This window comes from Spermophilus citellus (genome assembly GCF_964194105.1).
Source record: "Spermophilus citellus genome assembly, chromosome: 1".
NCBI classification, from domain to species: domain Eukaryota; kingdom Metazoa; phylum Chordata; class Mammalia; order Rodentia; family Sciuridae; genus Spermophilus; species Spermophilus citellus.
This window is the reverse complement of record NC_138182.1, coordinates 287,499,757-287,525,799: the sequence shown is the minus strand read 5'-3', so window position 1 is coordinate 287,525,799 and position 26,043 is coordinate 287,499,757. Positions and strand designations below refer to the sequence as shown.

General features: G+C 61.1%; 2 protein-coding genes across 3 annotated transcripts in view; both read right to left on the bottom strand.

Annotated features, from left to right (window-relative positions):
- The window catches only part of MRPL36 (mitochondrial ribosomal protein L36), a 247,213-nt gene that overhangs the window by 41,252 nt on the left and 179,918 nt on the right, over window positions 1-26,043 (bottom strand). The window lies entirely within an intron of this gene.
- LPCAT1 (lysophosphatidylcholine acyltransferase 1) overlaps window positions 1-26,043 on the bottom strand; it is a 57,860-nt gene that overhangs the window by 20,937 nt on the left and 10,880 nt on the right. The window contains exons 2-3 of the mRNA XM_081279050.1: window positions 9,486-9,628; window positions 4,064-4,278 (exon numbers count right to left, since the gene is read on the bottom strand). Coding sequence (XP_081135176.1) covers window positions 4,064-4,278; window positions 9,486-9,628 — 358 coding nt within the window. The remainder of the gene's footprint in view (window positions 1-4,063; window positions 4,279-9,485; window positions 9,629-26,043) is intronic.

Genomic DNA, 26,043 nt, shown 5'->3' with positions numbered 1-26,043 from the left:
GTCCCCCACCATGCTCCCAAGGGCAGGAGGAATAAGCACAGCTAGAGGGGCTGTGCCTGCCTGGGTAAGGCCCTCTCCTGCCCATGCCCAGACAGGGTCATGAGTGCACGCTCGACTGGATGGCCCCCTAGGTTGTGCAGGGGACGCTGAGGAAACAGCTAGGACCCTGGTTGGTGGCTCTCCCTGGGACTGGGGGGTCCAAAGTGCCAGCTCAGAATACTCAGTCAGCTCTTTAACAGTCTTTAACAGGGCTGCCCAGGGTCCAGGAGGAACTAGAGCCACGCTGGCTCCGTGCGAAGTGCCCTGAGTTCCTGCACTGTAGGAAGAGCCCTCAGCTGCGTCTAGGCCCTCCTGCCACCTCTACCCTCTGAGCCAGCAGGGGGCGGAGTGTGGCTGGGCTACATTTCAATTCTAATTAACATCTCTGTTTGCTTTGGACACAATCTGGCGGTGCTACCTAGGCTGGCCTTGAACTCCTGGCTGAGAGATCCTCCTGCCTCAGCCTCCTGAGTAGTGGGCTACCAGGTCTGGGTCCTCAACATTTTTAATAGTCATCTGTCACTATCTCTCACTCTTTGGTCTCTGCATTGTCCACGAAATGACAGATAAAGGCACAGGCTATAGGAGGGACCTGCACACAGTGGAGATGGCTCCTCCTGACTGTGGCAGGGGCGCGTGGAGCGGGACTGGCCACACAGCACCAGCAGCTCAGCTGACGTGCGCTCTCCACAGCCTGCACCTGGGTGTGGAGGGCAGCCCCCCCCCCCCCCCCGCCATGTGCTCAAAGCCCAGGTGTGCGTGAACACTGGCGTGATGATGTCCCCGGGACCCAGCCTCCCCCTGGAAATGCCACCTCCCCGGCCTGAAGCCCAACAGGAAGAGACAGAGCAAACCCACCCTGGCAGACCCGACGGAGCCTGCAGGTTCCCTGCCAGGCACCACCTGCCCACACCCTGAGGGCCCGTGGAGAGCCTTCGAGTTGAGTGACCTGCACGCTAGCGAGGTGCCACTCTCTCCACCTGGCCTTCTGGAAACCCCAGGTCCTCAGCGGACTGCCAGGTACTCGGTGTCGTCCTTTACTGCCGAGCCAGGCTCCGGGCTGGTGTAACCTGCAGGGCCCAGGGCCTCAGGCCTCTCGAACGGCCCTCCCGGGCTCACTGGGCAGCTGCCCCTGCTGGCTGGGTGCCTTCCTGGGTTTGCTTTGTGATCCATGTCCTTGGATTCGCCGACCTTTTCTGTACGACCTGTGGCACCACGGGGGCACGGCCTCGCGCAGTCCACCTCCCTGCTGGCCCCTCTGCTAGCCCAGCTGCCTGAACGGCGAGGTGAGGCCAAGATGAAGGACAGGTGGAAGCCTCCTGTCCTGCTCAGGACGCGCTGCAGACGGACCCCCACAGCAGCCGGCCCCTGGGCTCCGGAGACAGACTGAGTCGCAGCTCATGGTGGAGGGGTTTGTCCTCGGTCCCCCAGCCTCCACACAAGCCCAGAAAATGCCTTTTCCCTGGAGAGGCCGGGGTCTGGCTGGCCCTTTCAGGTGGGAGCAGGGGGTGCAGGCCAAGACACCCGGAGAGCTGAGGGTCTGGAGAGCGACCAGGGCTTTGCATCCTGGACGCGTGGGGCTTGCTGTCGCCGGCCTGGACTTCCTCTGGAGGGGAAGAGCGCCTGCCTGTCAGCAAAGACGGCTGATGGAGGCCAGCAGGGAGGCCAGCAGTGGTGGTGGTGCCCACAAGCACTGGCGCGTCCCCCTGGGGCCTGCTCAGCTGCTCAGCAGCACCTCCAGAGGCAGATGAAGAGCACCCACCCGATCAGTGACGACCAACAGAACAGCGAGGGCTGGGCTGGAGGTGACGTCCAGGTCCTGCCTCCTGCCCTGTCCCACTCTGCTGGAGCAGAGTCCTTGCGGTCCAGGTCCAGGGAGGGGGCCTGGCTCCAAGCACAGCTCAGAAGTGTGGGTGCAGGACTTACTTCTCTGCCCCCTGCCACCAGATGCCCTGGGAACCCACCCACTGGAGTCACAGCGACTCAGGCCACCCAACTGCCCTATGAGAAGCCACTGGTGACGGTGACACAGCACTCCCAGCCCAGAAGACCAGCTGGGCTGGCTATAGAGGAAGACGCTCCCCTGCACTGTCCTCGGCCTGGCGCTGGGCACTCCAGGGTCCATTCACCCTGACGTGGGTCCTCCCAGAGGTGAGCTACCACCCTGGCCAGCACCCTGCCCCCAACTCTTCCCCTCAAGCCTGGAAACCTCTGCACCCGCTCCGAGGCACCCAGGGGCAGGAGGGAACCCCCACTGGGCACGAGCAGCTGCCCTGGGAGCCCAGTGCCCTCCTGCCTGCTGGGTCCTCAGTCCTCCTTCCCTCCTGCAGGGTCAGCACCCCGCCTGTGGCCTTCTGTGGCCTCTGATGGCCATTCAGGCCCATTCCACTTCAGAAACAACATCCCCCAGTCGGAGAAGCATCAAGGAGCTTCCCAATGATGGGGCACAGATGTGGCCTCCCAGGGGCAGGAGAGAAGCTGGGCTGGTGACGGGGGACATGGAGACCAGGGCTGGGGGACCAGATGGGCCCTGGTGCCTGCAGAGCTTGACGCCACAGAGCCCTGCAGGTTCCCGACTTGCACGGGACCCCTGAAGATGTGTCCAGGTCCCACCCCAGTCCCCAGCGTTCTCTGGAAGGAAGGCCTTTGCAGATATCAAGGTAAGGATCTCAAGATCACCCTGGGCCATCCAGCAACCGCGCCCTTACAGGAGACGCAGAACAGGGACAGGAGAGAAGCCACGGGACCTCAGGCACCCAGGCTCGAGTAACGTGGCCACAAGCCCAGGAGGCTGGAAGAACAGGAGGGCCTCCCCTGGAGCACAGCAGGCCACGTGGAGCACAGCAGGCCACGTGGAGCATAGCAGGCCACGTGGAGCACGGCCTGCCTCATGGAGCAGAGCAGGCCACATGGAGCACAGCAGGCCTCATGGAGCACAGCAGGCCTCATGGAGCACAGCAGGCCTCATGGAGCACAGCAGGCCACATGGAGCACGGCCTGCCTCATGGAGCACAGCAGGCCACATGGAGCACAGCAGGCCTCATGGAGCACAGCAGGCCACATGGAGCACAGCAGGCCACATGGAGCACAGCAGGCCACATGGAGCACAGCCTGCCTCATGGAGCACAGCAGGCCACATAGAGCACAGCAGGCCACATGGAGCACGGCCTGCCTCATGGAGCACAGCAGGCCACATGGAGCACAGCCTGCCTCATGGAGCACAGCAGGCCACATGGAGCACGGCCTGCCTCATGGAGCACAGCAGGCCACATGGAGCACGGCCTGCCTCATGGAGCACAGCAGGCCTCATGGAGCACAGCAGGCCACATGGAGCACGGCCTGCCTCATGGAGCATGGCCTGCCTCATGGAGCACAGCAGGCCACATGGAGCACAGCAGGCCTCATGGAGCACAGCAGGCCACATGGAGCTCAGCAGGCCACATGGAGCACAGCCTGCCTCATGGAGCACAGCAGGCCACATGGAGCACAGCAGGCCACATGGAGCACGGCCTGCCTCATGGAGCACAGCAGGCCTCATGGAGCACAGCAGGCCACATGGAGCACGGCCTGCCTCATGGAGCACGGCCTGCCTCATGGAGCACAGCAGGCCACATGGAGCACAGCAGGCCTCATGGAGCACAGCAGGCCACATGGAGCACAGCAGGCCACATGGAGCAGGGCCTGCCACATGCAATGGGACTCCCGGCCCCCAGCAGGTGACAGAAAGGACTTTGGCTTTGGAGGGATCCACAGCAAGGGAAAGAGGTGAAGGGAGGACCTGAGGTGGGGATGCAGGCCAGGAGTGGGCACTCCCCAGGCCCAGGGAAGGGGCTCCTGCACTCCTGAGGGCCTCACCCACTGCTGGGGGACTCACTTGATAGGAGGAGGGACTCGACTCACTCAATAGGAGGAAGGGCCACCCCTAGACCGGGGCTAACTCACACAGGAGGCCTCACTCCTGGGTAGGGCTCTCTCCTGGGCAGGGTCAAGGCCTCCTGCCCGCCCCCAGCAGGGGTGCACTCACTTCCCCAGATTGGGATGTCTCTGCTCTCCGCCTTCATCACGATGGAGGACATGGTCATGGTGACAGGGATGGCATCGAAGTAGGACGAATGCGGTGCCAGCGTCAGGATGGCGGCCTCGGTGGGCAGCGCCCGCTGCCCCTTCACGACCACGTGGTGGAAGCCGCCAGCAAACCACATGGTGCGCATGATGGCCTTGAGCAGCAGGTCCACGGCCCTGCAAGAGAGGCGTCGCGTCACACGAGGCTCGGGGGCCACAGGAAAGGCACCACGCCTGGGCTGAGGCCGCCGGGCCAGCAGCAGCTTCCTGAGGGGGTGTGTGCCCATCGAGGGACTTCCTCCCACCCCCTCACTCATTCACGACAACCAAAGGCTCTGTCCAGTCCACCACACGCGTTGGGATGAAAGACCTATGCCCCAAGCTCAGCGACCCATTGATGGCCTCTGTCATGCCCAGGGGGAGAAAGCCAGGAGGACACCTAGCACACGGGAACATGGCCACCAGGGCTGGGACCGGTGTGCCAACGTCCTTTCTGGTCCTGCCGCTGGACCTGGTGCTGCCCATGTGAGCTGCTTCTGCTAGTGCTAATGAGAGGAAGCGGCCTGGACCAGTGGGCTCGTCCCTGTTGCTGTGCGCGGCGGAGCCGTCTCCCGTTCACCAGCAGCCACCCTACTGAGCTCAACAGTGAGGCACCCAGAGAGCCGCGGCCTTCGCACCCTGGGTCCAGGGCTCCCCAGAAGGAACTGGGCTCCGCTGGCCCAGCCCTCAGTGCCGGCCAGAGGGGGTGAGATGGCTGCACAGAAAATGAGAGCCTGAAACCTTCCTGGTGACTTCCCCGAGGGGCCAGAACCCTCCGGGAGCATTCCTAGGTGAGCCCAGCACACCTGAGCAGTGGCCAATGGCTGAAGGGCACAAGCCCGTAGGGCAGCCACCCGGAAGACCTCTGCCAACCTGCGGGTAAACAACACTGTGGCTACACAGAGACTCAGGGGACCCAACTTGGATGCTCTACTTCTAGGGCTGGGTATATTCACACAGGTCCCTTCTCAACTTCAGCGGAGTGTCCCCAAGGGCCTTTCTGTAGGTGCTAATTTCCCAATAACCACACACACAATCCCTGGGGCACCCACTGATGCTCAGGAGGAGAATGCGGCCGCAGGAGGCTGCAGGGGACCAGGGGACCAGGAGCTAGTCCTGGGGGAGGAGGGGCGGGGAGCTGGGTGAGCAGGATCCAATGTGGGTCCTGCCGTTAGGGACACTGGCCACGCCTCAGGTCCAGGGGTAGCAACACTGCGCCCAGTGCCGGGGGTGGGGTGGGGAAGAGAGTCAAGGTTGGCAGCTCTTCCTCGGGGACCTGGCCAAAGACGCGCCTGGGAAGCCGACTTCCGGTGTGGGTAGTGGTCTCAGCAGAGCTCTGCTCTGGCTGGGGTGCCACGGTGGGCAGCCATCGAGTTTCCCAGGCCATCCACAAAGGCTCACACTCCTCACAGGGACATCCGAGAATCCGGAGCTACCGTGTACAGAAGCCCTGGAGGCAGACCCCGACCCCCAGGCCTCAGGAGAGTGCAGGGACACCCCACCACTGGGGTCAGAGGTGTCCCAGAGGCGGGGACAGGGAGGAGACAGTTCCCTAGCAGGGCTGGGAACGGGGAAGAAAATCTCCCAGAATGTGCAGGGAGAAGGAAGAGGCTGGAATGGAGCTCCATGACGAGAATGGCACCTCGGAGCTGCAGTCCCCTACTCTGAGGTCCCCACGAGTCCCCAGTCACCCAGGACAGATGCGCCCTCCCAGTGAGGAAACACACCTTCCGGCCACAGGTGTGTGGCGAGGACAGAGAACTACGCCCCACAGCCGGAGTCTGTTCTGGGTCAACAAGGGCACGGGTGAGGTTGGTCCAAGTCCCTCCTGCAGGTCCCCTAGGGGACCTTCCACAAAACACAGGGGCAGAGACAAGGTGCGGCCTGGGGGGAGAGCAGGATGATGGCCGTCCCAAGGCCAGGGCCTGGGCCTGTGGCTCTACTCTGGGAAAGCAGCACCTGCCAGGTGGAGTGACCAGGGCCGGACTCCCAGACTCCCGAGGCCTCAGTCCTCCTCCTGCGAGAAGACAAGGCAGGCGCCCAGCTGGGAGAGGGGCCCGCAGCGCAGCCCAGCCGCAGGACCGGGGACAGTGTGACCCTGAGGGACCTCAGGGTGAGAGGGGGCATGCCCTGCTGGGAAAGGGTCCTCCACTTCTCTACCCCTACACAGGATGGGAGCAGAGCAGAGCATGAGGCCTCTGGACATGCAGCCCACTGCCCCACCACTGGACCACCAAGTGCACCCCAGAGCAGACACCCCTGGAAGGGACACTCAGACTCCCGGGGCACCAGGCCCGGGCAAGAGCAGGGTGCCAGGACCTTCAGGGTGATGCACAGTTCCTGCAAGGTCCTGGGGGAGATGCACGTTTGGGTGAAGGGAGGGAATGGGAGAGGCTCCGCGGGTGCGGGGAGGCCCCTCGCTCTGGGCAACAGGCCCTGGGCCGCGGCTGCAGGCTGGGAACAGAGGAGCACTGTGCTTGGGCTCGCCCGGTTCTGGGTCCCTGGAGCAGCTGGAGGTACTGCAGGCCCAGGTGTCTCACAGGCGAGGAGTCAGGGCGTACCCCGGGGGTGGGTGCAGGAGTACGGGGAGGGTACTGTGACCCTGGCCACACAGCGCTGAAGCCTCCACTGACCGAAATGGGAGGCGGAGGCCAGAACAGTTTGGGGGCCTGGAAGCTCCTTTCTGGACACAGGGAGAGCGAGGTCATCTACAGTAATCAACAGGCCCAGGGCCCAGGGCTGGAGGGCAGGGCTGGACAGAAGCCGAGGCTGGGAGTCATCAGTCATCTGTGGTCACCAAAAGCAGAATGGCTGAGATCACCAGGAGAGCAACAAGGACACCAGAACCAGGGAAGGGTCCCCTCAGAGCACTCAGCACAGGCTGCTCTGGACTGTCAGACCGCCAGGGGTCAGCAGCGGGAGGACACAGCCGTCGGCACCACCGGCCTGCTCAGGGCTCTCCTGGGGCTGTCGGGAGTCAGTCCCCCGATGGCGAGTCTCACCAAAAGGAGCCCAGCTTTTACACCACGGTGGGGTTTAAAGTGACTTGAAACAGCAGCTTTTGCCACGCTGTCGTTCTTTGGCTGAAAAACTGACCCCTTTACTTTGGGAGGGTCTGAGTGACACAAAGCTCATTCAGCCACGTCCTCTGCCACAGCATCGGCCTGCTCAGGACTGCGTGGCGGGGAACAGCACGAGTACTCCCGGCCCTCCTAGTGGCACTTCAGCAGCGATGCCCATCTGCCCCTGTGGTTCAGTCCCGGCTCTCCCGGATCCCACCAGTGCCCCGTGAAGGCGCTTTGGCCAGTGCTGCCTCTCTGTCCCCTCCTCGTTCCCAGGAGCACCCTGCTGAGCCCAGCACACCCAGTGCTTCCACAGGTGCTGGGCACAGAGGCCCAGGGCTGCAGGGTAGGAGGTCCCTGTGGCACAGTGTGGCATGTGCAGGTGCAGGACACACAAGCATGCCCCCCCACACACACACTTGACACTAGCACACAACCGGAATCCACACTCACACAGAATGAGCCTCCGTCTCCAGGTGCCAAAGCTCTCAGGAAACCATCACCACAGGAGTCTCATCGCCTGCCGTGGAGCACTGCGCACACAGGTGTCCTGTGCGGACGAGAGCACCCTGGTGGGGAGCACCCTGGTGGAGAGCACCCTGGAGCAAGGCTGGCGGAGAGCACCCTGGTGGACAGCACCCTGGAGCAAGGCTGGCAGAGAGCAGAGAGCTGCGCAGGGTAAGAAGCGCCAGCAGCGCACACAGGACCAGAAGACAGGCTGGTGTCACGCAGTGGTGCCTGGTCCCGCAGAGCAGAGGGCCGGGGGGCGCGGCCAGCGTGGGTGGAGATGGCCTCCGGCCTCCTGCCAGGAGCCCAGACCTTTCACCAGCAGGCGGGGCTCTGCGGGCAGCAGGGCTTCTCCACCAAGCAAGCAGGTGCCAAGCTCACTTCACGGGCGGAGCTTAGAGGGCGTCAAGATAGAGGTGGCCCCGGATTCAGAAACCCAGGAAGGCAGGGAGGGATGCCAAGCCGGTGCCATCAGCACCAGCTGCATGGTACCACACCCACCTGCCCACAGTGGCCCAGGGAGGACCCCTGGCACCTGGCCATCAAGTATGACTGTGCCGGCCAGTGGCAGTGTGGCAGACCTGGGCACCGCAGTGGCCATCTTTCCCATATCGTGCTGTGCATTTGACCATGACCAGGGGCACCTGAGCTCCGAGGAGGATGCTGGTTCCCTGTGCCTCCCCCTGGGGCCAACGCTCCTGGTCAAAGTGCAGGCCCTGGAGAGCAGGCATCAGGGTGGGTGCCCAACCTGAGAGGCAAGGGCCACAGTGCACATGAGCCGCGTGGCTGCTTCCAGACCTGAGGCCCAGGGCAGATGGTGGCCCTCCTGCCAACACCTGGATGCACCACCATGTCCCGCCTTCCAAGACCCTGACCCTGCCGGCAGGTCCCAGCAGAGGGGTTGGTGTGGGGCTGGGATGAGGAAGAGCAGCCAGGGGCCTCAGGGCAGGTCCAGTTAAGGGCAGTGGCAGGGATTCAGGTGAGACCAGGGGCATGTTCTCCACAGTCCACGCTAGGCCTCCGTGGGAGGGACCACAATCTGTGCACGAGGCTGAGCCCTGTTTTAGTGTGTAAAGGATAGGGCCAGCTTGGGTCAGCACAGCACGGCGAGGACTCCACCACAGAGCTGGTGCCTGATGCGCAATTCGGAACCCGGGCGAGACTGGGGTCCTGCGCCCCTGCGGGGCTGTGCTGGCTTAGCCCGCGGTCAGCTAGAGCCTTGGGTGTCTTCACTGGACTCGCAGGATGTGGTGACCCGTACTTCCGCCCACTCCGGTGAGCCCAGGTCACAGGCCGTGGCTGGCCCTGTGTGCCCCCACGCCTGTGTACTCAGACCTGGCAACGGCCCTCCCAGTCCACTGCACGATGGCAAGTCCAGGCAGGAGGCCCACCTGAGCAGGAGCCTGGTCACTGTGTCACAGGGGTGGTCTGTTCAGGGCCGAGGGTCCAGAGAGGGCTCTTCACTGGCAGAGCCATGGCAGTTCTGCAGCAGAGGAGGCCCCACCACAGTGGCAGAGGGTCTCTGTGCTCAGGGATGTGGGACAGTGGCCACAGAACACTGAAGCAGCAGCCTCAGAGCAGGACCAGGCAGGGGTGCAGGGAGCAGTGAGTCTCAGAGGAAGTAGAGGGAGGTTGACGTGACCTGGAGGGCAGCCTTGGGAACACGGGCTCAGGGAGGAGAGGGACACTTCCCCACGAGGCGGATGAGCCGCCGTGACCATTGGCACAGATGTCCGCGGAGCTTCCCCACGCGGAGCTCCGCTCAGAGCCACTTACTTCCTCCACAACGCCAAGGGCTGCTCGGGCTCCTTGTCAGCAGGTCCCAGGGAGGCCACCAGTGCGAAGGGCCAGGCCAGCAGCATCATGAAGGCCGCAAATAGGAGCCGGAGGGGGAAGAGTGTCAGCGTCATGAAGGCCACCTGGGAGGGGAGAGATGTGTCATTCCGGAAACACCGCCACGTGGGGACACTGGGCCTGCCTGGAGCCCACTGCCCTCCTGAGCACAGCCCTGAGGGCCCAGGTGGGGACGGGGCCCTCCCTGCACATGGCACCCCAGCAGGAGGCCCCACTAGTGACAGAGCTGCTCCCCAGGGCCTTGGGGGGCACAGCCTCCTGCTCTCTGGAATCCCTGGGGACCCAGCAAGCCGGCCTCGTGGGCCAACGGGAGCAGCGAGGGTGCTGGTGGGGGTCAGCGAGGCCACGCAGGAGGAAGGGCTGGCCAAAGCCTGGGGCCCGGGCAATGGAGGCCACGAGGGTGCAGCTGAGGGCCCAGGTGGCAGGCTGGGCCCCGTGGTGGACTCTACGTTCTCACGATGCCTGGGCACCTGGGGCGCACGTGGCCGGGGCTGCCTGTTGGGCAGTGCTGCACTCCTTCCCCTGGATGGTGGCAGCCTACCTCCCCAGAGGCAGGCATCATCCACCACCCCAGGACGTGGGTCACCGTCCTCTGCACCCTGTGGATGCTGGTGGCAGGCTGGTGATCGCCCTAACGAGGAGGGACTTTCCAGCCCTGGATCCCGAGTGGGGCTGGATCTAGCAGCCCTGCCCACTGCGTCCAGGGCCTGTGTGCTTGAGGGCACTGACTCTGCTACTGCAACCCCTGGGTCACAGTGCCCTGAGCGGACAAGCCTGGGGCCGACTGTCACCACCTGCTCTCCTGGTAAGGTCGCCCCGTGAGTGGCCCCTTCCCTGTCCCCCTGGGGTCTCCACCACTCCGTGGTTCCAGGATGGTGTTGGTCTGGACTTTGCTTTCCTCGGGTGGACTTTGGTGTTATGGCTGTGAAGAGACCCTTCCCCAGGCCTCAGCAGGTCTCCTGGTCCCACCGAAGTTCCCCTCCTCTGAGGGTCTGCTCTAACCTGCAGCCAACTGTGGCCCAAAAACAGATTCCAGAAGTAACAATGGTGACCTCGTGCTGTCCTGCTGTCCCCTCAGGGTGGGAGCCAGCCGCAAAAGTGCCACTGGCCTGAAGTCTGAGCACCACTGGTGATCAGACGATGAGATGGACTACCGTGGAACCTCAGAGCTGGGGCTCAGTCCTCGGTACACAGTGAACCCTGCACAGTGACCCTCCTCCCACAGCACACCACGTGGCAGCTCACAGGGGCGAGGACAGTAGGAGGCGTCCTGCGGGTCTGCATTCACACTAGCTGATCCGCTGATCTCACCCCAGGAACGCAGAGCAGAGTCACAGCCCCTGCAGGGCTCGGTCAGACCTGCGACCAGGGTGAACCAGAGTCCACGGCACCCACAGCCAGGCGGCGGGAGGAACCAGAGTCCACGGAAACCACAGCCAGGTGGCAGGAGGGACCCAGGGTGAACCAGAGTCCACGGCACCCACAGCCAGGTGGCGGGAGGAACCAGAGTCCACGGCACCCACAGTCAGGTGGCGGGAGGGACCCAGGGTGAACCAGAGTCCACGGCACCCACAGCCAGGCGGCGGGAGGAACCAGAGTCCACGGAAACCACAGCCAGGTGGTGGGAGGGACCCAGGGTGAACCAGAGTCCATGGCACCCACAGCCAGGTGGCAGGAGGGACCCAGGGTGAACCAGAGTCCACGGCACCCACAGCCAGGTGGCAGGAGGAACCAGAGTCCACGGCACCCACAGTCAGGCGGCGGGAGGGACCCAGGGTGAACCAGAGTCCACGGCACCCACATCCAGGCGGCGGGAGGAACCCAGGGTAAACCAGAGTCCACGGCACCCACAGCCAGGCGGTGGGAAGGACCCAGGGTGAACCAGAGTCCACGGCACCCACAGAGCCGGCAGCGGGAGGGACCCAGGGTGAACCAGAGTCCACGGCACCCACAGCCGGCAGCGGGAGGCACGGCAGTGCTGTTGGCCCCGAGCCCCCGGCTTCCTGTGCTACTTGGCCTGCACAGCTCATCAGCCCTGTCCCCATTTTGCTGGTTTATTGACCCCTCTGAAGCAGTTTGACCGTCCTTTCCCTGAGAGCCCAAGTCCGTCATTTTGACACTTGCAGGTTCTCCAACGATGAGTTCTCTCGAGGTTCTTTACGGTCTCGTCTTCAGAAACGCCCACTGCCTGACGCCCCCTTTGGCCCCCAGCTCCTGCCAAGCCCCGGGCTCTGACCCCAGGTGAAGGGGCGCCCTACCCTGAGTCCTCTGTCGCGCTGCACTCTTCCTGCCCTTGGCGCCCCTGCTGCAGGACGAGAGCTGCCACTGAGGCCCTCCAGCCCCTGTGGTGGCCCCAGAGTCACATCCAGGACCCCGGGGCTCAGTCTCCCTTCCCTGCAACCCCACAGGCGCCGCCCTGTGCTGCTCCTTGAGGACGTGAGCACGCTGCTCCTGGGAGCTGCAGGGAGCAGAGGCTGCTGGACAGGGAGGCGGGTCAGTTCCACGCCCACAGGAAGCCCAGCGCAGTGCTGGACACTGAGTCAGACAGCGCCTGCATGGGGCGGGTCCTCTGGGTCCTGCTCCTGACACCTCCTCAGACAGCATCACCCCTTCAGAGGAAGGGGAGGCACCTGCAGGGGACACTGGGCAGGAAGTGGGCAGGGACCAGAGGCTGGCTGGGGAGGGTGGGACACCCAGCAGAGGGTGCCTGCCATGCCCCCACGTGGAGAGAGCTGGGCTCGAGGCTGTAGCCAGCCCACAGGAGACCAACGGGGCAGCGGGGCCCTTGCTATGAGGAGCCTGTCCCCCTGAGGATGTCAGGCCAAGCGGCCGCATGGTCATCTTCCCGTGAGCGGGTTTATGACAAGATGCTGCGAGGAGCTCGGCCCCCGGAGGCTGCTTCGTGCTTGTCCTAAACCATGGACAGAGGGGACTCTGACAGCCGTACCGAGAAAAGACCTCAACGTGCGGGGCACTGACTCACCCCTGCGGGGCACGGCAGTGCCACAGCGACACCAGGAGCTGGGGTGCCCTCCAGGGGGCCTGGGCTGGCCAAGAGGCCAGCAAGGGCAGACACCGGGACAGACCCAACCTCCTGCCATGGGCAAATCCAGAGGGCAGCTGGCGACAGGACCCGGACCCACAGGCCAAGAGAGCAAAGCTCCAGCCAGAAGCACCTGCCACGGCCAAGCATCAGGTACGGTTAGAACCAGGCGGCAGCAAGCATGTGTCCATGTCCACTCTCACATCCATGAAGTGACACCCACTGACACCCACGGTGACACACACCCATTGATGCACACTGACACACACCCACTGACACCCACAGTGACAACACCCATGGACACACTCAGTGACACAAACACACTGACACCCACACAGTGACACACACCCATTGATACCCACAGTGACACACACCCACTGACACACACACAGTGACACACACCCACCGACATACTCAGTGACACACACCCACTGACACCCACCCACAGTGACACACACCCATTGATGCAGTGACACATACCCACTGACACCCACACAATGACACCCACACAGTGATACATACCCACTGACACACTCAGTGACAACACTCACTGACACACCCACTGACACCCACACAGTGACACACACCTACTGACACCCACAGTGACAACACCCACTGACACACCCACAGTGACACACACCCATTGATGCATAGTGACACACTCATTGACACACTCAGTGACAACACTGACACCCACACAGTGACACACACCCACTGACACCCACAGTGACAACACCCACTGACACACCCACAGTGACACACACCCATTGATGCATAGTGACACACTCATTGACACACTCAGTGACAACACTGACACCCACAGTGACACACACCCACTGACCCCACAGTGACACCTACACAGTGACAACACCCACTGACACACCCACAGTAACACACACCCACAGTGACACACACCCATTGATGCACAGTGACACACCCACTGACACACTCAGTGACAACACCCACTGACAAACCCACTGACACCCACACAGTGACACACACCGACTGACACACTCAGTGACAACACTCACTGACATACCCACTGACACCCACACAGTGACACACACCGACTGACACCCACTGACATACCCACAGTGACACACACCCACAGTGACACACACCCATTGATGCACAGTGACACAAACCCACTGACACACCCACACAGTGACACACACTCACTGACACAGTGACACACATCCACTGACACACCTACACAGTGACATCCACACACTGACACACCCACTGACACTCTCACAGTAACACACACCACTGACACACTCAATGACACACAACCATTGACACACCACAGTGACACACACCCACTGACACACTCACTGACACACCTACACAGTGACACACCCACACAGTGACATCCACACACTGACACTCTCACAGTAACACACACCCACTGACACCCACTGACACACCCACTGACACGCCCACACAGTGACATGTATACACTCACTGACGTCAATCATGGACACACTGACCTGCACTCCCAGTGTGACACACGTACACACACAGTTATACAATACACATCCACTGACACACACAGACACCTTCAATCACACCACTGAGACACACTGGCACACACTGGCACTCACGACCCGGCCGTCATCTGACGGACACTAGGACACTGGCCCTGCGTGTGAGCCACGGACGACAAAGCCCAAGACTTCCTGAGCCCGTCCCTCAGGGCAGCCCCCTTGGACCTGGGCCTGGCCGAACAGATGAGCAGGCGTGGGGGCCAGGTGGGGCCAGGTGGGACACGCAGCCAGAAGAGCCCTGGGTGGAGCGGGCGTCCTGACACGTACCCAGCAAGCCCCGCGAGCCAGGAGGCTGCCCTCCGGGCTGAGGGACACCAGGCCGAGGTTCAGCACAGAGGGCAAAAAAGACAGAGTGGCAGAGAGGTGGCTGGACACACACAGACCACCACGCGCTGGTGGCGGCTGACACCACAGGGAAGGCCTTCTGCACCTGTCCTTGGCCTGGGCCAGGACCTCACAAGGACACCTTCTCCATCTGTCCTCAGCCCTAGACCTCACAAGGACACCTTCTCCATCTGTCCTCAGCCCTGGACCTCACAAGGACACCTTGTCCATCTGTCCTCAGCCCAGGATCTCACAAGGACACCTTCTCCATCTGTCCTCAGCCCTGGACCTCACAAGGACACCTTGTCCATCTGTCCTCAGCCCAGGATCTCACAAGGACACCTTCTCCATCTGTCCTCAGCCCTGGACCTCACAAGGACACCTTCTCCATCTGTCCTCAGCCCAGAACCTCACAAGGACACATTCTCCATCTGTCCTCAGCCCTGGACCTCACAAGGACACCTTCTCCATCTGTCCTCAGCCCTGGACCTCACAAGGACACCTTCTCCATCTGTCCTCAGCCCTGGACCTCACGAGGACACCTTCTCCATCTGTCCTCAGCCCAGGAACTCACAAGGACACCTTCTCCATCTGTCCTCAGCCCTGGACCTCACAAGGACACCTTCTCCATCTGTCCTCAGCCCTGGACCTCACAAGGACACCTTCTCCATCTGTCCTCAACCCAGGACCTCACAAGGACACCTTCTCCTCCTGTCCTCAGCCCTGGACCTCACAAGGACACCTTCTCCATCTGTCCTCAGCCCAGGACCTCACGAGGACACCTTCTCCATCTGTCCTCAGCCCAGGACCTCACAAGGACACCTTCTCCTCCTGTCCTCAGCCCAGGACCTCACAAGGACACCTTCTCCATCTGTCCTCAGCCCTGGACCTCACAAGGACACCTTCTCCATCTGTCCTCAGCCCAGGACCTCACAAGGACACCTTCTCCTCCTGTCCTCAGCCCTGGACCTCACAAGGACACCTTCTCCATCTGTCCTCAGGCCAGGACCTCACAAGGACACCTTCTCCATCTGTCCTCAGCCCTGGACCTCACAAGGACACCTTCTCCATCTGTCCTCAGCCCTGGACCTCACAAGGACACCTTCTCCATCTGTCCTCAGCCCTGGACCTCACAAGGACACCTTCTCCATCTGTCCTCAACCCTGGACCTCACAAGGACACCTTCTCCATCTGTCCTCAGCCCTGGACCTCACAAGGACACCTTCTCCTCCTGTCCTCAGCCCTGGACCTCACAAGGACACCTTCTCCATCTGTCCTCAGCCCTGGACCTCACAAGGACACCTTCTCCTCCTGTCCTCAGCCCTGGACCTCACAAGGACACCTTCTCCATCTGTCCTCAGCCCAGGACCTCACAAGGACACCTTCTCCATCTGTCCTCAGCCCTGGACCTCACAAGGACACCTTCTCCATCTGTCCTCAGCCCAGGACCTCACAAGGACACCTTGTCCATCTGTCCTCAGCCCTGGACCTCACGAGGACACCTTCTCCATCTGTCCTCAGCCCTGGACCTCACAAGGACACCTTCTCCATCTGTCCTCAGCCCAGGACCTCACAAGGACACCTTCTCCATCTGTCCTCAGCCCTGGACCTCACAAGGACACCTTCTCCTCCTGTCCTCAGCCCTGGACCTCACAAGGACACCTTCTCCATCTGTCCTCAGCCCTGGACCTCACAAGGACACCTTCTCCATCTGTCCTCAGCCCTGGACCTCACAAGGACACCTTCTCCATCTGTCCTCAGCCCTGGACCTCACAAGGACACCTTCTCCTCCTGTCCTCAGCCCTGGACCTCACAAGGACACCTTCTCCTCCTGTCCTCAGCCCAGGACCTCACAAGGACACCTTCTCCATCTGTCCTCAGCCCTGGACCTCACAAGGACACCTTCTCCATCTGTCCTCAGCCCAGGACCTCACAAGGACACCTTGTCCATCTGTCCTCAGCCCAGGACCTCACAAGGACACCTTCTCCATCTGTCCTCAGCCCTGGACCTCACAAGGACACCTTCTCCTCCTGTCCTCAGCCCTGGACATCACAAGGACACCTTCTCCATCTGTCCTCAGCCCAGGACCTCACAAGGACACCTTCTCCTCCTGTCCTGAGCCCAGGACCTCACAAGGACACCTTGTCCATCTGTCCTCAGCCCAGGACCTCACAAGGACACCTTCTCCATCTGTCCTCAGCCCTGGACCTCACAAGGACACCTTCTCCTCCTGTCCTCAGCCCAGGACCTCACAAGGACACCTTCTCCATCTGTCCTCAGCCCTGGACCTCACAAGGACACCTTCTCCATCTGTCCTCAGCCCAGGACCTCACAAGGACACCTTCTCCATCTGTCCTCAGCCCTGGACCTCACAAGGACACCTTCTCCTCCTGTCCTCAGCCCTGGACCTCACAAGGACACCTTCTCCATCTGTCCTCAGCCCAGGACCTCACAAGGACACCTTCTCCATCTGTCCTCAGCCCAGGACCTCACAAGGACACCTTCTCCATCTGTCCTCAGCCCTGGACCTCACAAGGACACCTTCTCCATCTGTCCTCAGCCCAGGACCTCACAAGGACACATTCTCCATCTGTCCTCAGCCCTGGACCTCACAAGGACACCTTCTCCATCTGTCCTCAGCCCTGGACCTCACAAGGACACCTTCTCCATCTGTCCTCAGCCCTGGACCTCACAAGGACACCTTCTCCATCTGTCCTCAGCCCAGGACCTCACAAGGACACCTTCTCCATCTGTCCTCAGCCCTGGACCTCACAAGGACACCTTCTCCTCCTGTCCTCAGCCCTGGACCTCACAAGGACACCTTCTCCATCTGTCCTCAGCCCAGGACCTCACAAGGACACCTTCTCCATCTGTCCTCAGCCCAGGACCTCACAAGGACACCTTCTCCATCTGTCCTCAGCCCTGGACCTCACAAGGACACCTTCTCCATCTGTCCTCAGCCCTGGACCTCACAAGGACACCTTCTCCATCTGTCCTCAGCCCAGGACCTCACAAGGACACCTTCTCCATCTGTCCTCAGCCCAGGACCTCACAAGGACACCTTCTCCATCTGTCCTCAGCCCTGGACCTCACAAGGACACCTTCTCCATCTGTCCTCAGCCCTGGACCTCACGAGGACACCTTCTCCATCTGTCCTCAGCCCAGGAACTCACAAGGACACCTTCTCCATCTGTCCTCAGCCCTGGACCTCACAAGGACACCTTCTCCATCTGTCCTCAGCCTTGGACCTCACAAGGACACCTTCTCCATCTGTCCTCAACCCAGGACCTCACAAGGACACCTTCTCCTCCTGTCCTCAGCCCTGGACCTCACAAGGACACCTTCTCCATCTGTCCTCAGCCCAGGACCTCACGAGGACACCTTCTCCATCTGTCCTCAGCCCAGGACCTCACAAGGACACCTTCTCCTCCTGTCCTCAGCCCAGGACCTCACAAGGACACCTTCTCCATCTGTCCTCAGCCCTGGACCTCTCAAGGACACCTTCTCCATCTGTCCTCAGCCCAGGACCTCACAAGGACACCTTCTCCATCTGTCCTCAGCCCAGGACCTCACAAGGACACCTTCTCCATCTGTCCTCAGCCCTGGACCTCACAAGGACACCTTCTCCATCTGTCCTCAGCCCTGGACCTCACAAGGACACCTTCTCCATCTGTCCTCAGCCCTGGACCTCACAAGGACACCTTCTCCATCTGTCCTCAGCCCTGGACCTCACAAGGACACCTTCTCCTCCTGTCCTCAGCCCTGGACCTCACAAGGACACCTTCTCCATCTGTCCTCAGCCCTGGACCTCACAAGGACACCTTCTCCATCTGTCCTCAGCCCTGGACCTCACAAGGACACCTTCTCCTCCTGTCCTCAGCCCTGGACCTCACAAGGACACCTTCTCCATCTGTCCTCAGCCCAGGACCTCACAAGGACACCTTCTCCATCTGTCCTCAGCCCTGGACCTCACAAGGACACCTTCTCCATCTGTCCTCAGCCCAGGACCTCACAAGGACACCTTCTCCATCTGTCCTCAGCCCAGAACCTCACAAGGACACCTTCTCCATCTGTCCTCAGCCCTGGACCTCACAAGGACACCTTCTCCATCTGTCCTCAGCCCAGGACCTCACAAGGACACCTTCTCCATCTGTCCTCAGCCCTGGACCTCACAAGGACACCTTCTCCATCTGTCCTCAGCCCTGGACCTCACGAGGACACCTTCTCCATCTGTCCTCAGCCCAGGACCTCACGAGGACACCTTCTCCATCTGTCCTCAGCCCAGGACCTCACGAGGACACCTTCTCCATCTGTCCTCAGCCCAGGACCTCACAAGGACACCTTCTCCATCTGTCCTCAGCCCTGGACCTCACAAGGACACCTTCTCCTCCTGTCCTCAGCCCTGGACCTCACAAGGACACCTTCTCCACCTGTCCTCAGCCCAGGACCTCACAAGGACACCTTCTCCATCTGTCCTCAGCCCAGGACCTCACAAGGACACCTTCTCCATCTGTCCTCAGCCCTGGACCTCACAAGGACACCTTCTCCATCTGTCCTCAGCCCAGGACCTCACGAGGACACCTTCTCCATCTGTCCTCAGCCCAGGACCTCACGAGGACACCTTGTCCATCTGTCCTCAGCCCAGGACCTCACAAGGACACCTTCTCCATCTGTCCTCAGCCCTGGACCTCACAAGGACACCTTCTCCATCTGTCCTCAGCCCAGGACCTCACGAGGACACCTTCTCCATCTGTCCTCAGCCCTGGACCTCACAAGGACACCTTCTCCTCCTGTCCTCAGCCCAGGACCTCACAAGGACACCTTCTCCATCTGTCCTGAGCCCTGGACCTCACAAGGACACCTTCTCCATCTGTCCTGAGCCCAGAACCTCACAAGGACACCTTCTCCATCTGTCCTCAGCCCAGGACCTCACAAGGACACCGTCTCCATCTGTCCTCAGCCCTGGACCTCACAAGGACACCTTCTCCATCTGTCCTCAGCCCAGAACCTCACAAGGACACCTTCTCCATCTGTCCTCAGCCCTGGACCTCACAAGGACACCTTCTCCATCTGTCCTCAGCCCAGGACCTCACAAGGACACCTTCTCCTCCTGTCCTCAGCCCTGGACCTCACAAGGACACCTTCTCCATCTGTCCTCAGCCCAGGACCTCACAAGGACACCTTCTCCTCCTGTCCTCAGCCCTGGACCTCACAAGGACACCTTCTCCATCTGTCCTCAGCCCTGGACCTCACAAGGACACCTTCTCCATCTGTCCTCAGCCCAGAACCTCACAAGGATACCTTCTCCATCTGTCCTCAGCCCAGGACCTCACAAGGACACCTTCTCCTCCTGTCCTCAGCCCTGGACCTCACAAGGACACCTTCTCCATCTGTCCTCAGCCCTGGACCTCACAAGGACACCTTCTCCATCTGTCCTCAGCCCTGGACCTCACAAGGACACCTTCTCCATCTGTCCTCAGCCCTGGACCTCACAAGGACACCTTCTCCTCCTGTCCTCAGCCCTGGACCTCACAAGGACACCTTCTCCTCCTGTCCTCAGCCCTGGACCTCACAAGGACACCTTCTCCTCCTCTCCTCAGCCCAGGACCTCACAAGGATACCTTCTCCATCTGTCCTCAGCCCTGGACCTCACAAGGACACCTTCTCCTCCTGTCCTCAGCCCTGGACCTCACAAGGACACCTTCTCCTCCTGTCCTCAGCCCTGGACCTCACAAGGACACCTTCTCCTCCTCTCCTCAGCCCAGGACCTCACAAGGACACCTTCTCCATCTGTCCTCAGCCCAGAACCTCACAAGGACACCTTCTCCATCTGTCCTCAGCCCTGGACCTCACAAGGACACCTTCTCCATCTGTCCTCAGCCCAGAACCTCACAAGGACACCTTCTCCATCTGTCCTCAGCCCTGGACCTCACAAGGACACCTTCTCCACCTGTCCTCAGCCCAGGACCTCACAAGGACACCTTCTCCACCTGTCCTCAGCCCTGGACCTCACAAGGACACCTTCTCCATCTGTCCTCAGCCCTGGACCTCACAAGGACACCTTCTCCATCTGTCCTCAGCCCAGGACCTCACAAGGACACCTTCTCCTCCTGTCCTCAGCCCAGGACCTCACAAGGACACCTTCTCCACCTGTCCTCAGCCCAGGACCTCACAAGGACACCTTCTCCATCTGTCCTCAGCCCTGGACCTCACGAGGACACCTTCTCCATCTGTCCTCAGCCCTGGACCTCACGAGGACACCTTCTCCATCTGTCCTCAGCCCTGGACCTCACAAGGACACCTTCTCCATCTGTCCTCAGCCCAGGACCTCACAAGGACACCTTCTCCATCTGTCCTGAGCCCTGGACCTCACAAGGACACCTTCTCCATCTGTCCTCAGCCCAGGACCTCACAAGGACACCTTCTCCTCCTGTCCTCAGCCCAGGACCTCACAAGGACACCTTCTCCATCTGTCCTGAGCCCTGGACCTCACAAGGACACCTTCTCCATCTGTCCTCAGCCCAGGACCTCACAAGGACACCTTCTCCATCTGTCCTCAGCCCAGGATCTCACAAGGACACCTTCTCCATCTGTCCTCAGCCCTGGACCTCACAAGGACACCTTCTCCATCTGTCCTCAGCCCAGGACCTCACAAGGACACCTTGTCCATCTGTCCTCAGCCCAGGATCTCACAAGGACACCTTCTCCATCTGTCCTCAGCCCAGGACCTCACAAGGACACCTTCTCCATCTGTCCTCAGCCCAGGACCTCACAAGGACACCTTCTCCATCTGTCCTCAGCCCAGGACCTCACAAGGACACCTTCTCCATCTGTCCTCAGCCCAGGACCTCACAAGGACACCTTCTCCATCTGTCCTCAACCCAGGACCTCACAAGGACACCTTCTCCTCCTGTCCTCAGCCCAGGACCTCACAAGGACACCTTCTCCACCTGTCCTCAGCCCAGGACCTCACAAGGACACCTTCTCCATCTGTCCTCAGCCCTGGACCTCACAAGGACACCTTCTCCATCTGTCCTCAGCCCAGGACCTCACAAGGACACCTTCTCCATCTGTCCTCAGCCCAGGACCTCACAAGGACACCTTCTCCATCTGTCCTCAGCCCAGGACCTCACGAGGACACCTTCTCCATCTGTCCTCAGCCCTGGACCTCACGAGGACATCTTCTCCTCCTGTCCTCAGCCCTGGACCTCACGAGGACACCTTCTCCTCCTGTCCTCAGCCCAGGACCTCACAAGGACACCTTCTTCATCTGTCCTCAGCCCTGGACCTCACAAGGACACCTTCTCCTCCTGTCCTCAACCCAGGACCTCACAAGGACACCTTCTCCATCTGTCCTCAGCCCTGGACCTCACAAGGACACCTTCTCCATCTGTCCTCAGCCCTGGACCTCACAAGGACACCTTCTCCATCTGTCCTCAGCCCAGGACCTCACAAGGACACCTTCTCCATCTGTCCTCAGCCCTGGACCTCACAAGGACACCTTCTCCATCTGTCCTCAGCCCTGGACCTCACAAGGACACCTTCTCCATCTGTCCTCAGCCCTGGACCTCACAAGGACACCTTCTCCTCCTGTCCTCAGCCCAGGACCTCACAAGGACACCTTCTCCATCTGTCCTCAGCCCTGGACCTCACGAGGACACCTTCTCCATCTGTCCTCAGCCCAGGACCTCACGAGGACACCTTCTCCATCTGTCCTCAGCCCAGGACCTCACGAGGACACCTTCTCCATCTGTCCTCAGCCCAGGACCTCACAAGGACACATTCTCCATCTGTCCTCAGCCCTGGACCTCACAAGGACACCTTCTCCATCTGTCCTCAGCCCTGGACCTCACAAGGACACCTTCTCCATCTGTCCTCAGCCCTGGACCTCACAAGGACACCTTCTCCTCCTGTCCTAGCCCAGGACCTCACAAGGACACCTTCTCCTCCTGTCCTCAGCCCTGGACCTCACAAGGACACCTTCTCCATCTGTCCTCAGCCCTGGACCTCACAAGGACACCTTCTCCATCTGTCCTCAGCCCTGGACCTCACAAGGACACCTTCGCCATCTGTCCTCAGCCCTGGACCTCACAAGGACACCTTCTCCATCTGTCCTCAGCCCAGGACCTCACAAGGACACCTTCTCCATCTGTCCTCAGCCCAGGACCTCACAAGGACACCTTCTCCATCTGTCCTCAGCCCAGGACCTCACAAGGACACCTTCTCCATCTGTCCTCAGCCCAGAACCTCACAAGGACACCTTCTCCATCTGTCCTCAGCCCTGGACCTCACAAGGACACCTTCTCCATCTGTCCTCAGGACCTCACAAGGACACCTTCTCCATCTGTCCTCAGCCCTGGACCTCACAAGGACACCTTCTCCATCTGTCCTCAGCCCTGGACCTCACAAGGACACCTTCTCCATCTGTCCTCAGCCCTGGACCTCACGAGGACACCTTCTCCATCTGTCCTCAGCCCTGGACCTCACAAGGACACCTTCTCCATCTGTCCTCAGCCCAGGACCTCACAAGGACACCTTCTCCATCTGTCCTCAGCCCTGGACCTCACAAGGACACCTTCTCCATCTGTCCTCAGCCCTGGACCTCACAAGGACACCTTCTCCATCTGTTCTCAGCTCAGGACCTCACGAGGACACCTTCTCCATCTGTCCTCAGCCCTGGACCTCACAAGGACACCTTCTCCATCTGTCCTCAGCCCAGGACCTCACAAGGACACCTTCTCCATCTGTCCTCAGCCCAGGACCTCACAAGGACACCTTCTCCATCTGTCCTCAGCCCTGGACCTCACAAGGACACCTTCTCCATCTGTCCTCAGCCCAGGACCTCACAAGGACACCTTCTCCATCTGTCCTCAGCCCAGAACCTCACAAGGACACCTTCTCCATCTGTCCTCAGCCCTGGACCTCACAAGGACACCTTCTCCATCTGTCCTCAGCCCTGGACCTCACAAGGACACCTTCTCCATCTGTCCTCAGCCCAGGACCTCACAAGGACACCTTCTCCATCTGTCCTCAGCCCAGGACCTCACAAGGACACCTTCTCCATCTGTCCTCAGCCCAGGACCTCACAAGGACACCTTCTCCATCTGTCCTCAGCCCAGGACCTCACAAGGACACCTTCTCCATCTGTCCTCAGCCCAGGACCTCACAAGGACACCTTCTCCATCTGTCCTCAGCCCAGGACCTCACGAGGACACCTTCTCCATCTGTCCTCAGCCCAGGACCTCACGAGGACACCTTCTCCATCTGTCCTCAGCCCAGGACCTCACAAGGACACCTTCTCCATCTGTCCTCAGCCCTGGACCTCTCAAGGACACCTTCTCCACCTGTCCTCTGCCCCAGCTCAGGCCCTATGAGGAGACTGTTTGGAGATGGGCCTTTGAAGAGGCGATTAGGTAGAATGAGGTCACTAGGAGGGCCCTAATCCACTCTGAGTCTTATGAGATCAGGACACACAAGGACAGCCATGTGAGGATATGGAGGAGACTGCTCCAGGGAGAGGCCCCAGGGGAGCCAGCCCACTCCTGGACCCCCCAGGACTGCAGACAATGGGTGTCTCTTTCTGGGCCCCGGTCTGTGGTCTCATCAGCAGAGTCCACGGGCGTCTGAAGTATCCCCAGGACAAGAGCCGTGTGTGGGATGGCTCCTCTGCTGAGTGTAGATGGACTGTCCAATGCACCAGAACACAGAGGGTCCCTGGACCTAGCAGACGCACCTGTCTCACCTCCCTTTGCTGAGGCCATCAACCCCCACACCACCAAAGGGCAAGGCCTCTGCAGAACGTGGAGCTGCATGGGGCCTGCAGGGACGCAGTGGCCGGCCAGCTCCCTGGACAGAGAGCCCCAAGGTACCGAGGAGCAGAGGCCTCTCTATTTGCATGCTGTGCTGCTGTGGCACAGCCCATGAGGGGACCTTCAGAGCGACTGCAAGGACGCCCGGGGAGCAGGGAAGAGCCAGACAGGGTTCACAGACAAGGAAGTGACCTGTGTCTCCCCTCCCAGGTGCAGAGGTGCGGGCCAGTGCCGGGCCGAGACTGTGAGCCAGAGGCTGCACCACTGTCCGTGCTCCTCAGTCCAGAAACCAGGGCCGGGCAGCACGGGAGGTGGGAGGACGGCACAGGACTCCACTAGGACAGAGGGTGGGTGAGGGCACAGAAGGGGCTCTGGAGCAGGACAGCAGGCTGGAGCTGCCTGAACCACGCAGGCCATCCTGAAGGGGACGTGGAGGAAGGAGCAGAGGGGTGAGGCTGGGCTGTGACCTCCCCGTGCCCACAGAGCGGGGGCAGAAGTTCCCACTGGGAGGGTGCGGCATGCCCAGGCAGAGAGAGAAACACTGCAGGGGTGGACTCATACGGGGCCCTGTGGTCAGAGAGGGCAGGGGTGGCCTCCAAGGGGGTAGGTGGCCAGAGACCAGGCCAGGCCTCCAGGGGTGGCAGGCAGAGGGCCACCCGGGCTGCAGTAGCCTGCAGGGAAGCCTCAGGCCTGGCGAACCCCTCTGCACCCTTGCGTCCTGGACAGGTGCAGGACCTGAAGACAACGCCTCCCAGTGGCGTCTCGGTGGGCCTCCCGACAGCCCTCAGCAGCCTAACTGGCAGCTGATCACCCATGAGGCCCACCCTCCAGCACGGCCGTCCTTCAGGTCCCCTCTCCAGGGACGTTCACTGCCACCTTTCTCCTCAGCTCCTGCTGGATGCACCTCCAAGACACATCCACACCAAGCCCAAGGCAGGCCTCTGGCTCTTCCTTCCTGGGACCACTAGGGATGGCTGTGGGGGGCTGGGAGGGGCCCCAAACCTCCAGGACCCCCAGAGGGCAAGAAGTAACAGGGATGTACTAGGAGCATTGGCGGGGAGGGGCCAGGTCTGCAAGTGGAGGGAGGGAGTGGCAGTGGCAGCCCATCCTGCACTGCCCTGGAAGGCCACCTGCAAACCCTGAGGCCCCAAGAACAGGGCGGGGCTCCCCAAGGGCATTAGAGAGACAAGAGACCCAGGGCCGACAGAGGAGACAGGGAAAACCAGCTGGGGTCAACCTGTCCCCTTTCGCTGTTACCATAAGTAAACATGGAGTGAGCGCCTTCTGAGAAGCCAGGTTTGGACCAGAGGTCCTCTGCAGGCGTGGCTCAGGCAGAGGGCTCTGGGAGTCACAGCAATTCCTGCAGGTGCCCCTCGGCTGGAGCAAGGAAGCTGGTCCCTAGGAGACACCTGCCCTCCGGGCAGCCTTGCCCTGACCACCCCAGAGCCCAGGATGGCTGACTCTGGACCTGGCGTCAGAGCCTGTGCTGTGCCCAGCACCAGACGCCCCGATGGACGAAGTGCGTCTTCAGACACTACTCTCAAGTGGGGAGTCGAGAGTTGTTTTCAGAATTAATTCTAAGAGCCGACTCACCGGAAACAAAAAGAGGAACCGAGAGCGCTGGCCCTTTCCTGCTGTTGTATTCAACGCCATCTTTACTTGTGAATGTGGAAGTATGAATTTCACACCACAGGGTATCCTCTTTCTGAAATCACTTAAGAACGTAACAGCTCGTGGCCACACAGAGGTGACTGGC